At 40.5% G+C, this 15,591-nt stretch overlaps 1 protein-coding gene across 1 annotated transcript in view; it reads right to left on the bottom strand.

The window, feature by feature from the left end:
• ADAMTSL1 (ADAMTS like 1) overlaps window positions 1-15,591 on the bottom strand; it is a 468,040-nt gene that overhangs the window by 280,222 nt on the left and 172,227 nt on the right. The window contains exons 6-8 of the mRNA XM_079927992.1: window positions 14,082-14,156; window positions 10,384-10,541; window positions 386-497 (exon numbers count right to left, since the gene is read on the bottom strand). Coding sequence (XP_079784118.1) covers window positions 386-497; window positions 10,384-10,541; window positions 14,082-14,156 — 345 coding nt within the window. The remainder of the gene's footprint in view (window positions 1-385; window positions 498-10,383; window positions 10,542-14,081; window positions 14,157-15,591) is intronic.

Raw genomic sequence — 15,591 nt, forward strand, 5'->3', positions numbered from 1 at the left:
CATCATGCTACGTAGAAGGCCTGATAAACACTCTTCACTTGGTTTCTTAATAGATAAGTTCATTCAACCAGAGTAGTTTGTTCTCAAATGAATAGAATCACCTCTAGACCAAGCTGTTGCCTGGGTACGACACAGCTCGTCCTGGACTTCCACGAATCAAGGAAAGGAGGAAAGACCATTTCCTCTGATGGGGCTCTACAGACGGAAAACGTTCCTGGGGCATCTACACTGAGGTATCTGCCTTACAGGAAGGCTTCAGGATTTGGCCTCACTGAGAAGAATCCGATGCACCCAGCACTTCCATATGCCGAAGTGACTATTTTTATCACAGCTGAGTCTTCCCTCAGAGACGCCAAGAGCTCCTAGACTAAGTGAGCACCATTACCTCCTCCACAGGTTGCTGAGCAAGGAAAGAAATCCGTCTCCCTCCATCGGTGGATGATAGGCTGATAGAAGATGAACTGGACTGTACTGTCTGCGGGCCCCGAGTTGCGGATCTGCAGGAGACAATGGCAAAGCAGAGGAACTAATGTGACAGAGGGGTGCCCTCTGGGCTCCTTGCAGCTTGGACAAGGACGTGTGGTAGTAATGATGGCCTCAGGCTGTGGCCAGGACAGCACTGGGAGAGAAGGGGCAATGGCGGTATCACCCATCTTACCATCTAACCAGCAAATGGTCGTGGCACAAACCATCACTATCATCACCTTCTCAGTTCTGTCGCCACAGAACAAGGAATGGCAACGTCTCAACTTGTGATGCTAGCAGGACTGTATCCCAAGCCACTTATTCCATTCCCTCACCCTCTTTTATTTCCAACCTCTCTGGTATGACAGGTAAAATTATATGGATTTTTCAATGTAGGTTCAGAAATAGACAGCTTGTTCTAAGAAAATTATAAATGCAATACGCTGCAAAAAAATTAAAGGTACTGTCATTGGTTAAGAGAAATAAAGAGTTAAAGAATTAAGGAGCCCTTCCCACTCAGAGACATACTTGGAGTTTCCTGGCAATTTAGTGATTCACATATCTTAATGTGCAAAGTTACCAATGGGAAGCTCGCTAAAATGCAAATTCGTGGGTTCCAGCCCAGAGATCCAGGCAATTCAAATGTAGACAGTCCAAAAATCAAAGTTTGAAAAACACCAACTTACATGATAAAAGCACTTACTTCAAATAAAACATGTGTTTATGGGAATTATAGCTCCTTTGTTTTGTAAAAGGGAGGAATGTGAGGCAATAATTCTTTAACAGTTTAAAAGTACAAGATTGAGGAAACAAACTCAACCTGAAAGAGAAGGAAAAGTATCCAGCAGGAACAACGCCTTGCTTTTACAAAGACAGAACGATGTCGTACAACATTTAGACAGTTGGGCAAGGGCGAGGCTCGGGCTATTTATTATACTAAAGGAAGTTCCATGGACAGCTCCAACTCCATCACAGCAATTAGAGGAGCAACAGTCAGCAGAGTCATGTGGCCTAAGTCTTCGTTAATGTTTTCAAGTCTTAGCACTGTTCCAACTCCCCTTTATCTAGAAGAAATTGATGGATTTGGGCTTCAGATTTTTTTAAAAAGATAGCCTTTTTTTTTTTTTGCTACTGAGTTTAAAAACTGGATTAAATACCTAGGGTGCAGACGGAAATAGGAACACCGAGGGAACAGGTGCTAAACCCTAGCTCAGTTTTTGGCATTTGGATAAGAATGTGAAATGTTCCTCAGAAAATCTGGAAGCGCTGCAAAGGAGAAAGGAGAAAAGCTACAGAATATCTCATATTATGCTAGGATTCTGACCCACAGAGCATCCAGGTCTTTCCTAATTAGAATAAACAGTGATACAATTCCCCACTTTAAAGCAACAACAGCTGAAGCAATACAGTGTCTTTCACAAAAGGGGAGCATGGCCTACAGATTAATATTTTTCAGTCCTGTGTGTCAGATACAGGATATCTAATTGCTTGCTGAGGGAGGTAGTATTAATCACATTCTTTGGAAAGCTTTTTTTTTTTAAGCTCACAAAAGCCGATTGCTCTTTTGGGATGTGTGATTGTCATGCTGGAAAGCTATTTGAAGAGGACTCTCATTTGAACACAAGCTCCATTAAAAATAAAAAGACCAGAAAATTTGTTTAGATCTGGAGAGACAGATTATTTTGCAGAGGTCCCTTTCGGGATGCTAGAAATTAAACTAAGTCCTAAGAAAGCGTGTGTGTGTTGGCAGGGGGGTGCGGGAATCAAAATGAGGAGGGTATGACATCCAAATACTTGGAGAAACCTTGTTCTAGAATATCTACAGGGTCCGGCTTATCTTCTGGTCTGCTTAAAGAGGAAAAAAATGGAGCAGGTCCTTTCTTCAGCTCCCTGGGAATTACCAAGAAAACCACCACATGCCCAAAGAGAAAGGCATGAATGTCAAGGAGTTTTAGCGTCAAGAGGGAGTGTTAGTAAATACCATGTTGAAGGAAAGAATACAAGCAGCTTAGAAAGAATATTGTTCTCAATGAGTTCAATGAAATGATGCACAATGACCACAAATGCAGAGACTCTATGCCTAGATTTGAAAAGAGACTGGAAAGAACACGGACATCTTATTTCAAACAGATGAAACCAATTATGGTGTATCCAAATCTCTGATCTCATAATTTTGCTTGGTTCCTTCCGCCCTGAAAGCACTCCCGCTTCTCCCTTCTCAATAGTTGCCTTCTTTTAATAAGAACAGCTACAACTACCGCAACAACCAGCACTTACTACATTCCTACCGTGTGCAGGGAACATTTTATTTATATTAAATTGAATCTTAAAACTACTCTGCATTATCATCCACATTTACATTACAATGAAAAAATGAGGCTCACAGGGGTTAAGTGACTAGCTCAAGGCAACACAGCAAGGAAACAGCAGAGCAGGGATTTGAATGCAGGTCTGCCTGTCTCTAAAGCTGCCATTCTAGGTACCAAGCAATCCTATCGCTGTTGTGAAGATGTAGACGTTTATCTTTAGTGGTATCCTTGTAACTCTTCTCAGTATCTTCTTAATTTTACATTTACATTTTAGAGTAGAAAAGATATTAAAAAAAAAAAAAAAAGAAGAGGCTAACTGGATGCCTAACTTTGATGGCCTAAATTGTTGCTTACAGAGATGAACCACCGTGTTCCTTTTTCCTGGTTTTATTAATTCTGGGCTGCTGGGACTCTTTTTATCATTAGGTCTGGAGCTTCATAAACCTTAACTCCTCAAACATCAGATTTTGGTTCTCAAATGTACATTGAAAGCTTCAGTTTGACACATTAGAATTTGGTTTTAGGGAACTAAACCATCTGGCATATGTAATTTTGACCTCTTCAAGTTAATAAGGAAAAAGAATGTTCCAAACCAAGTTTTTCTTCCTATAATTATAATGGTTCAGTGTTTCTAACTCTATATAATAACTTCTCACATTGAAAGTAAAGGAGAAGACAAAACTGGTCACTTTCCATAAGTTGATCACGCTGTCATGGTAGAGCTGCAGGGCGTACAAATAAGTGCTTGGATAACTGGTAAGTTTTAAGTCCACATAAAATCAAAGGAATCAAGGAGAGATTTCAAACTCACAAAAGACATCAAGCACACATAGGCTCTTGCAGATGAAGCACTATGAAATACCATACTTTTCCTTCTCGGTGGGGAAGAGGGTAACTTGTGAGCCTTGGGATGTTCGCCAACTGGGTTCCTTTCTCTTTCGAATGTCGTAGAAACTTTCGCCCCAGAAGGACTGGCAGGGCAGCGGGCAGGCAGGGTTCTCTCAACCCGCCTTGCCGGCAGTTAAGTTGCTGCTCTGGCATGAGGAGAGGTGGACAAAAGGGAGCTGTGGGCAGACCTACCACTGTGAGTCACTGAGCTGGGACCCCCGGACCCACAATGGTATTCAACTTGGTCACCTGCTCTTAGGGCAGCCAGGGATGTCGTGACTTGGGAAGGCTTGGAAATGGTGGAAATAAATCAGTATGCCTGCTAGGGAGGGAATAAAATGGAAAAGAGGGGAATCTGTTTATTAAATGCCTCAGTCTCCTATATTTTAATTTGGGGCTGTTCTGGTGGCAGATGGTGATAGCAAATCATCAAAAAATTGTAAAAATATTTTTAAATGCTTTTGTGGGCTTTGAAGAATATGCAACAATAATCATATCTTTCTTATTAGCATTTAGGTGGTTACAAATACTTAATATTGATACAGTCGTTACTCTCTTGCCTTTCTCTTCCTTATTCTGTAAACTCCACGAAGGCAAGTACCACTTATCTTGCTTATTGCTCTTCCTTCAGCATCATCTACAATGTTTAGCACATAGTAGGTGTCCAAACAATTGAATAAATGAATGCACGAATGAAAAAACCAAATGAATTATTTACTGACCACGGTCCTTTCAAGCACTTCTGGAATTGCAAACTATTGTTTGTGACAAATTCTTGGAAGTGTTATCTTTTTATACACATCTTGCAGTTTTCTTGAAGATGTTAATAATCATTTCTTGTTGACAAAATTGATTATGTTGATAAATTTTATGAAAAGACACAGTATTGTTACAACACAGCCCTCACCCAAAAGTACTTTTCACCCTCCTTTGAAGGTTATCGCTTTCGGCAGGATAGTGTAGCGGAAAGGGCTTATAAAAATGCTAGTTATTATTGGAATAAAACATAGACTTCAATTTTCTACTGTGTTAACAGTTGGAAATGCTAAGATTAGAGGTTATTCAGTAAAAATAATGAAAAAAAAATTGGTAGCACCCAACTTTACTTTTACACTTCCTATAGAGTTTTCTAGTCGTCCTAAAATGCCAGCCCTCAATATTGGGAGATACAGCAGTTCAGCTCATAGGCCCTGGGCTCAGGGTTGCATGAGAGATGTTGGTTATGGATTTACTGCCCAAAGCCCTTGCGTATGGCAGTAGATCAGGGATGCTTCTTTGGAAATAATGAGTGTAATGTTGGCTAAGGAACAAAGAGGTGGAAGCAATGTGTCAGGACGAAGATGCTAGGCAGGGCAAACTAGAGTCGACTGGATGTGTTACAGGGAAGAACAAAATCTGACTACGTGTTGGATCTGTTTCTTTTACTTTAACCTTTGCTTCCCGTTGCTTTTGCTCACTAAAAGAATACTGCCTGTACATAATGGCCTGCCTCGGGGAACCCTGCCCCTCTGCCTGAATGTTAAACCAAAGTGCCTTTGTTCAGGGAAACATCCTGACCCCGTCTACCTGTGAATGGCTGCAAGAAAGAAGGAATTAACACATCCCCTCCCCGAGGCTGGCCATTCCAGGAGATATTTGCAAAACTTATGGCCTTTTTACTTTACTTCCCCACCTCCTCCCCCTCTCTGTTCTATTAAAGAAACTGGCATCCAGACCCCCGATAAGATGGTTCTTCAGGGACACTAGTCTGCCATCTTCTCTGTCTGCCGGCTTTCCGAATAAAGTTGTATTCCTTGCCTCGGCACCTTGTCTCCCGATTTATTGGCCTGTTGTGTGGCAAAAAGAGTGAGCTTAGACTCGGTAAGAGAAGGACTGTCTCAGTGCTGCGATGCAGAAGGAGGGCAGAAAACAAATGAGCAGAGTGGAGCCAGCGGGGCTAGGATTGGGCAGGGGTCTGCCTCTCTCAGCATCACAGAAAGGTGAGGGGTTGGTTCTCTGACTCTGTATCTTAAACCTAGCTGTTGCACTTGTAGAACAATGTGTGAAAACCAACAAGAAATGCAGGGTATTGTAATCAGCTCAGTCCTAAACTCTTGGAATCGATTAGCATAAAGGAGCATGTTTATTGGGGGAATGAAATCACTATTTATTACATGCTTCTTTTTTCCCTATAGTTAATTTAGACTTTTCCGCTCTAGAATGTCTGGCTTACAACAATGATTTTCCCTTTGTTTGAACATAGGTTGACCAGTATGGGGTCCATCTAGAGACAGGCTGAGTGGCACGGTGAAATCAACTGGGAATTAAACATTTGCCAAAGCTCAGCCTCCACCGGAGAAAAGAATCGGTGATTTCAATCCTACCTGAGATTCACAGGACGCCCAAGTCTCACAAGGTGTGTGTTCATCACATTAGCTTGTAGCAAGCGTCTATAGCTTTTACTATCCATTTTAATTTGTTACTTAATGATACGCACCACTATTTCAAAATTTCCTATTCAGTGTTTTATCTGTCAAATGGCATTATGAGCTAGGAGAGGGCAGATACCATATTTCGAAATCAATCTGCCCCACGCATGAAAGCACCTCCTGAAAGAAGAATATACATGGAAGTTCTATAAACTTACTCGATGAAGTGAACTCTCATAACTTTGCATGTGTGATTTCTGTCCAGGGCCCCCTCCTATTGTGCCCCCTTTAATAAAAACGATTCTGGGGTGTGCTGAATTATGTACAGGGTAATGCTCAAGGCTGTCCAGAAAGAAATATGAAGGCATCATCTCTGCCTAATGCCCTAACTTTGAGAACAGAAACACCAGCTTTCTATTCCCTAGAGTACTTAGGCAAAAACTGGGATAATGCCAATCTTCCTAACCAAATTCCCCAACTGTGGAAGTGTAATGCATTTAGAAAATTATCCTCTGTAGGAAATAGCTGTTCTCTGATTGTCAGTGCATGAACTGTGAATCAGTGTTCTTAGCTTTGAATACGCTGATGGTTTACTATTATGCTGTGTATTTCTGCTACTTTGGTGGCGTAGGTACTCATCAGTCACTTTTCTCTCCAGCTAATATGGCTTTCTTAAATTTTAAAAATGGGCACGAACGGAGTATGTATAAATATACCTTAGCTGCTTTCACAAGTAGAGCTAAGTTCAATGTTCGAATGAAGACTGGCCTATGACCAAAAAAAACCCTCTTCTAATCTGGGAAGGTCCTTATCTTTCACTGAGTCAGTAGCTTCAGAAAAGATACACGTGGCTTGGTAAGGGAAGAAGGGTATGCTAAGCCAGACAATCATCTAGCCAATAGCCAATCACCCCTAACAATGAATGTGATTATAGGTGTCACAGCCAGGCTATGCCCACCTCTATGTGTCTTAGAGCTATACCTGCCAAACTGTTCCTGGGTGTACCACTTGTAAATCAATCAGCCTCCGACTATCTTCAGAGAAGCAGTTTTCTGCCATTGTGTAGACAGAGTATCGTGGTAAGTCTGACCGGAAGTTAAAGCATTTGAAAAAGATGGAAAGGAAGTCACTTGGTTCTGTTTGCTTTTATACACACTATCTCATTCAATTCCTTACAAAGGCTCTATGGGGGGAGATTTTATTACCATTTTTCAAATGAGGAAATAGGCTCAAGGAGGTGAAACAACATACTCAAGGTCACACCCCCAGTAAGTAGGAGAATATACAAAATTCTAGAGTGTTTATCCTTTTTACCGCTCTACACTAGCATTGCCAAAAATGTATAGCCAGTGTATGAAGTACAAATTTTTGGAAGACATGTTCCCGTAGGAGGTAAGATGAGCGTTTAGTCCATTTTTAAAGGCGGCCAGGAAAAGAGATTCCAAAAATAATTTTGGAACCAATCGTAATATATAAGAATTCTCACTGTGAGAAAATCTTCCTTACGTGCAAAAAAGTCTTTTCCTTTTAAATAAACAAAAATGGTACTTTGGCAATAAACTTCCAAGGAGATGTTGATAAATGACCATTCTGATCCCTATGCATTTCATTTAGAAAGGAAGTTGTTACTTAAATTAATGTATAATGCAAAAGAGATTATACTTCGAATGACACTGAAAACTGAATTACAAACTATGTGTATAATTTCTAAGCACCTAAATCATGAAAGATGGCAAATAAGCAAATGACAATCTTTCATTTTCAGCTATTTCCTAGGGAAAATTAAGGGAGAAAATGTTGCTTTATTATAAATCACTGGCAAAAAAGGTAATTTTCTTCTTTTTCCCTGTATCTCCTTACATTATCTGGCTCATTTTCAAGTTTGAGTAAAAGTATTTAAAAATTATATAATCTATTTTAGAATAACTTTACATTTATTTGATCCTGATATTTTCTAATGAAACCTTAATCTCCTCTCATTTGCAACCTGAACCTAGGTCACCAAAGAGGATATAATGCAAAAGACAGTAAAATTATAGCTCAGCCTGTTTCTGAAAGAAGATACTTACAGGTGCTAAGAATCTAGAAAAGCATCAAAAAGTTCCTCAAAGTTCATTTTTCCTTTAATATGTACATTTATACATAGAAGGAAAAATACCCTCTTAGAAGCAACACAGAATACTAAAAAGAGTTTTGAGCCAGAAGTAGAGACATGATCTTTGGTCCCGGCTTGTCACTGGTGTGAGCTAGGGCACATCACTCAACTTCCCTCAGATTCAGTGTCCTTTCAGGAAGGATAAAGATGTCACAACTGTCCCACTTCAGCAACTGCCATGTGGTAAAAGTCCCTTATTCATCCAGCACTTGTCAGGTTTTTTATGGAGATATGAAGACAGATATGATTCTGCCCCTGCCCTTGAGGAACACGAAGAGGGGAGATGTGATGGAAACTGGAATTTGAGGTCAAGTCATAGAATGCTTCTGGAAGGAGAAAGTCCTGAAGTACAAGTATGAGTTAGTGAAGAAAATGGGGGAAGAAAAGATAAGAGCATCGCAGACAGAGGACACAGCATTACGCAAAGGTAATGCGTTATGTGAGTGCCAAATGTTGGGGGACTTGCCAGTCATTCAGTTGACTGAAACAGAGAGGAAAAGTCAAAGCTGAGGTTGGAAAGGTAGACAGAATCCAGATTATTGAGAGTAACAGATGCTGGGCTATGGATTTGCATTTTAATCCCAAAGCAATGAGTGGAGGTGAGGGGCAACGCAGGAGCACGAATAGGGGAAACTCACTCCGGTTTTTGGAAAACTCACTCTGAAGGTAACATGGACAATGGGTCAGAGGCTGGGAAGCTAATTCAGAGCCCATCGCATTAGTTCAGGTGAGAAATTCAAAGACCTAACCTAAGACAGTGGTGGCAAGGATGGAGAAGAAAGAACAGTCTTCAGAGATGGTATGGAGGTAGAGCTGACAAAGTTTAATGTCTAACTAGGGGTGTATAGGAGAAGGGAATTGGTGTGAATCAGAGGTTTCTAATTTGACTGGGTAAATAGTGTATTGTTCCACAAGATAAGAATTAAAGAAGATGAAGTAGGTTTCTGGGGCTAGACAAGTCCAATTTTGGCGACACTGAGCTCACTGTACCTACGGGTGATGTGCAGAAGGCAGCTGGACATATGAAATGCATTTGACAATTCTGTGAACTGTTCAAATATGTACGATATTGCTTGAAATCCATTCTATATTTTCAGTATGTGTATTAACTCTAGAAAATTACTAGGGAAATTAGTAAAAGTGGTTTATTCTAAGGGCTTCAAGAAATTAAAGCATCTCTCATTCTTTCACTGTATTTGTTTGTTCAACTGAAATTATTTAACTACCTACCACATCACTTCTATTGGGAGCTATCTCTGACGGTTTGTGGCTTCTTGTTCATGGTCATGTAACTGGCATCTGGACTGGATTAAAGGGGCTACCATGTAGATGGAGACAGAGGATGGACTCTGGAACCCTTCTTGCATGCAGCCTCACTGCCTATCACATTTCCAACATGCATCCTTACTTCCAGCTGCCATGGGATCATCAAGCCTTAGCTTAAATCAAATGTCCTCTGGCTCCAGATCCTATGATGAAAAATTTATGGAGTCCTGGACACATTACAAGTTCTACAGCTTTACAGCTGAAATCCTTCAGGTCCTTCTGACCTACTGAAGGCAAAAATATGCTTTATTTTTACTGGTATTCCCAAACGGTCTTCTAGTGTGTACATTTTTCCTACAGAACATGTATGTTGCTTCCAGCAATGTGTTTTATATTACCTTGAAGAGTAGGGAAGCTCTGACAGAAGGAAACAACTTGGTATTGCTGCCAGTAGAAGAGGGAAAAAAACCTTGCAACTGGAAGCATGATCAAGCCTATAGATCATTAATTAATCTTTCTCTTTGACAGCAGATACCTTATGTGAGTCAACGACTGTATCCTAAGTTGTTTTAAAAACAGCTTATATCCCTCAACTAATGATATGTTGGCTTTTTGAGTGGGGTCTTTTTATTAACTTATACACACACAAATATATATATATATATATATATATATATATATATATATATATATTTTTTTTTTCCTAGAACCTTAAAATTTTTGCATGTTCTTATAAAGTCTAGGATGTAGCTCAACACCCTTGAATTAAATATTTCCTGGATAACAAGCTTTCCAAATCTATGTCGAAACCTAAAGTCTCTCTCTCTTCAGGGGATTATAAGTAACACCAGTTTGGAGGTAGCGCGAAAACAAGGTACCTAAATAGGCTTACCTTGACAATGAAATCTGCTGTAAGTGGTCCAGCCATTCTCAGTATCTCTTTGTCTGGAAATTTTTGGAAGTCCACACTAGAATTGTCCACAAGAAAGATGCCTGTAGAGCTGAGACTGTTTTCACCTTTAGCCCCCTGGAGGGTTTTGGTTTCCAGATCTACATAATCAAACACATGAAGAGGAGAGAAAGATGTTCCCAGGGCTACCACAGACCACATGCAAGCACACCTCAAGCAAAAGAACTTTGTCAGGGAGAAGTATTATTCTTTATATGGCTGACATAATTGAAATGTGACAGAAACAAAATATATGGGCACCTCTGGATCACAGAGGAATTTATGCAGCAAATGAAGTTATTTTAAAACTCATTAGCCAAGCATTCAGGGCTCCCTGTCAAGAAATCTTTGATTCCCTGGATGACTTCCTTTGGGTACCTTGCTTTATCACAATCCTATTCTTTTGACTAAACCATCTCCCATACATATCTTATTGATTTCAGGCTTTATGGCCCTCCGTCTAGAATACCCTGAAGTTTCCCTTTTGCTCTATGAGGCCCAGGGTGCCTCTCTGAGTTCCTTCAGCACTCACTGTGAGACTTGCTATTCATGTATTACTTTGTATTTATTTATACTTTCTGGTTACTTATTGAATTGTGCTATTGCTCAAAATAAAGAAACTATAGTGACTTAAGGACAGGGAACTAACTATCCTCTTTACTTCTCTTTCTTTTTAAAATCCTTTTTATTACTTCACTCAGTCTTATATCCATATATGATATTTCACAAGAACTCAAGACAGAGAGAGGAACTTGATCCCTAGAGCACTCCGATCTGAATTTGCCCAATGACAAAGCCTAGGAAGCATCTTTTGTTTTAGGAAGTCAGAGCGTGCTGAGGATGAGGGTAATTATGATATATATGTTTCAAAGTAGGTTAAGTTCTCATGTGATTGAGTATTTTAGAATAATTGCCTCCTGTGTGATGAAAGACGGACAGACTAAGTCTAACGATGGTTTGTAAAACTTGCACAAGGACCCTTGGTTTTGGCAGGGGTTCTTTAGCAGAAAGATGGGGTGCCTGGGTAGGGATCTGGGTCTCCTACCCACATTCAATCAGAATGACTCCCCTCTTATGTGTTTTACAGATTGAGGTTTTGGGGTTAAGGACAATTTTAAGGTCTCTGGAGGCACTAAGGTACCTAATGTATTTGCACGAAATTATTCTAGATGTTGTCTACTTCAAGTTCTCTACTAGAAGGAATACCAACAGGTAGAAAATGCTGGTGTCCAATTAAATGCCCATGCCCCTCAGATGAAGTCCTGTAGCCTTTCTCTGGGAGTAGGTCTGGCTTTCCTCCCCTGTCCCAGGGCTGAGAGGACCTCACAGAATAAAAGGCACATTGAGAGAACGCTGGAGTGGGAGAACCACAGTGGTTGTCATCAGAGGAAGGCAGTAGCATCTCTGTATCTCCTTCCTCTAGCCTTCACTCCTCGAGCTGCCTTCCATGTATTTGCACTCATTTGTGGAAGTATCTCCAGGACATTAAATTAACCTAGTTTTGGAAAACTCTTGGAGGTCTAAGCCTGAGTATCTGATTCAATTTTATCACCAGGCCTCCCAGAAGTACCTCCCAGGTACTTCTGATTAAAGATGAGCTGGACCTGGACAGATGGTCTACTCTTCTCGTTTGGCCCTCCTTAACTCTTGCTGAGGTTGGTCCCATACTGGGCCAGCTTCTGGGAGTGAAGGTAAAAGGGTTGCCAGAGAAACAAGGCATCATTTATTTACACATTCATTTTGCTGAGTTATATTCCAAATACAAAAACAAAATAGAAAAAAAAATAGAAACCTCCTTGGCTATACAGATGTTACCAACAGTATGCCTTTTGAAGGAAAAAGCAGATTCCATTTTGCTTTTAATCATTTATGACTATCATCTGACACTTTACCTGTCAAATCCTTAGAGCAATTAAACCAAACAAGGCCAATTCTTCAGCTTCTCAGTGATCACATAATTAGGAAGTCCGGGAGGCTAGACTAATTCATTTATAAAAATGAATCCTCTTTACTAATTCATAATAATCATAAAGTAAGTCTGGGAGGCTAGACTAATTCATTTATAAAAATGAATTTTCCTCTTACACCTCTTCCCTTGGGTTCTTTCTTTTGCAATGAGGAGTAAGTCGCCCACTTGGTGATGCATTAGTCTGGATGTTTTATTTTAGCCTCTCACTGTGCAGAAAAATACTGTTTCTGAAGGAGGTTGTTACACCAGCAGTTAATTCTGTCCAATTCTTAAGAGGAAAAACAAATCATTTGAATGGTAACAGTGTACACACATATATCATCCTTTGACACATGAGCAATATATTTTTGGGGGGATGTTCAGGGTTAGAAAAGCACTTGGATCCATATAACGTGGCTTCTCAGCATCTTTTGACCTCGCCTGAACTGTACTTTACTTATTCCTTTATGTCACATGAACTCTCAAAGCCCACCTTTCCCATGAAATGTACTTATTTTTATTTTTAGAAAGGCTTCTGTCGGCTATCTGAACTTTCACAGGCTCCAATTTGTCTCCCTCCAGTTTGTCTTTTTGGAATGATTTCATTTATAATCCAATTGCCAAAAGATAATGCATGCTACCTAAATTGGCTTCTTAGGCATGTGTGTGGGAGGGAAGAGAGAGCAGAACATGATAGATGGCTTTGGAGGAACCTAGGAAAAATCATAGCGGAGGAGATCAGAAATGCTCAAGGGACCAACTGAAGTGAAGTCTTTCAGTGAAAGTGAATTTTGCAGAAAAAGCTAACATATCCTCTCCTACCCCTTCCCTGGTTAATAGTCTATAATTTTCTGCTTGTAATTTACAGGTCTACATCTAAACAGCACTACATGGTAATAAAAAAAAAAAGATGTGGCTGTGTACTGCTGGCTTGCCATGACTGAAGATCAATTCTTGCACAAACTCTGGTGGGACCATGCTACCATTTGTTCTTTGGGGTTACGATTATCCTTCAATCTTGAATTCCAAAAGCTATCTTCAAGACGTTAGGGTCTTGCATTATCTTTACGACATGGGATGCTTAACTAGATCACATGGTTCTCTTCAAATGCCACAGGGTTAAGGCTGTTTGGAGTTTCTGTGTTCCCCTGAATTGATAAAGTAATGGAGCCTAAGAGTAGGAATTAAAAGAGAAAGAATGAAGGAGAGGGAGGGAAGGTTGAAAAGAAGAAGAAAAAAGAAAGAGGTGAGGCAAGGAAAACATTGAGAATGACTGGAGAGGAAGAAGAGAGAGAATGAGAAATAATATTCACAAAATCATAAACATGTGCTTAACTCATGAACACCCTATTGGAAACATTAATTTTGTATCTTTCAGGATGACTGGCTGGAGATAATTACCACAGACGTCTCTGCTGTCTCCTAGGCAACCAAAAGATAAACAGAAGCATTCAAAATACCATATTATGAGACAGGATTAAGATTTGTATTTCTAAATCTTAATCTTTTCTGGAAACAAAAAATAAATAATAATGATGTATATGTATAACTGATTCACTTTGTTACAAAGCAGAAACTAACACACCATTGTAAAGCAATTATACTCTAATAAAGATGTAATAAATCGATAAATAAATAAATAATAATGACTAAAATTCCCAATACCCAAAGGACAACAACGGAGTTTACTTACACAAGTGGTCAGGTCCTTTTAAGACAAGGCGAATATGTCTGCTTCCATAGGGAATAGCAACCACTGTGTCGTCCACTAGAGAGAAACAAAGCAGAGTCTTAAAGCACATAATTTTATACAAAATTACTGATTATCTCCTATATAAATGCACTGATTTACACACACTCCCAAACAATAATCTTTTTAAAAAGTGTTTACAATGTGAACACCAATATGTGGGAATCAAAATTTCCACTTTCTTCAAAATAAAATATACTGAAAAAGCTGGTCACTGGCTAACTCATGGGGGATCTGGCCTTCGAAAACATACATGAATTTTGATACATTAAAAATGAATTTGTTGGGCTTCCCTGGTGGCACAGTGGTTGAGAGTCCGCCTGCTGATGCAGGGGACATGGGTTCGTGCCCTGGTCCGGGAAGATCCCACACGCCGCAGAGCGGCTAGGCCCGTGAGCCATGGCCACTGAGCCTGCGCGTCCGGAGCCTGTGCTCCGCAATGGGAGAGGCCACAACAGTGAGAGGACCACGTACCACAAAAAAAAAAAAAATTTGAAAGTGTTCATTTCTGATTTTAAAACCCGATCTTAAATCCTCAGATTTCTCTAGACTGGAGCAACTGTGTAGAATTACAAAAAGAAAATAACTTTTAATGCTCAAAGAAGGACTTTATTATAACAAAATCTGGATATCCCTCTAGCAAAGTAACTGTCTTGGATGAGCAGGACAGTTAAGAATAGAAGACAATCTCTGGCCCTGCCAAGACGGCGTCCTGCCTGATTTCAGATACTCAGACTCCAACTTTACTTTCACCTATGTTGGTGGACCCAAAAGATGGGCATGTCTCAAATATTTGAGGAGGACTTTCAAGATGGTGGAGGAGTAAGATGTATAGAGATCACCTTCCTCCTAACAAATACATCAAAAATACATCTACACATGGAACAACTCCTACAGAACACCTACTGGATGTGAGCAGAAGACCTCAGACTTCCCAAAAGGGTCTTGGTGCTCCAACCAGGTGTCAGCTCTGAGCCTCTGAGGTGGGAGAGCTGAGTTCAGGACATCGGACCACCAGAGACCTCCCAGCCCCATGTAATATCAATCAGTGAGAGCTCTCCCAGAGATCTCTGTCTCAATGCTAAGACCCAGCTCCACTCAACCAGCAAGCTCCAGTGCTGGACACCCCATGCCAAACAACTAGCAAGACAGGAACACAACCACACCCATTAGCAGAGAGGCTGCCTAAAATCATACTAAGTTCACAGACACCCCAAAACACACCACCGGACACGGTCCTGCCCATCAGAAAGACAACATCCAGCCTCATTCACCAGAACACAGGCACCAGTCCCCTCCACCAGGAAGCCTACACAACCCACTGAACCAACCTTACCCACTGGGGGCAGACACCCAAAACAACGGGAATTACGAACCTGCAGCCTGTGAAAAGGAGACTCCAAACACAGTAAGTTGAGCAAACGAAGAAGACAGAGAAATACACAGCAGATGA

Source organism: Stenella coeruleoalba (genome assembly GCF_951394435.1).
Source record: "Stenella coeruleoalba genome assembly, chromosome: 7".
Lineage (NCBI taxonomy): Eukaryota > Metazoa > Chordata > Mammalia > Artiodactyla > Delphinidae > Stenella > Stenella coeruleoalba.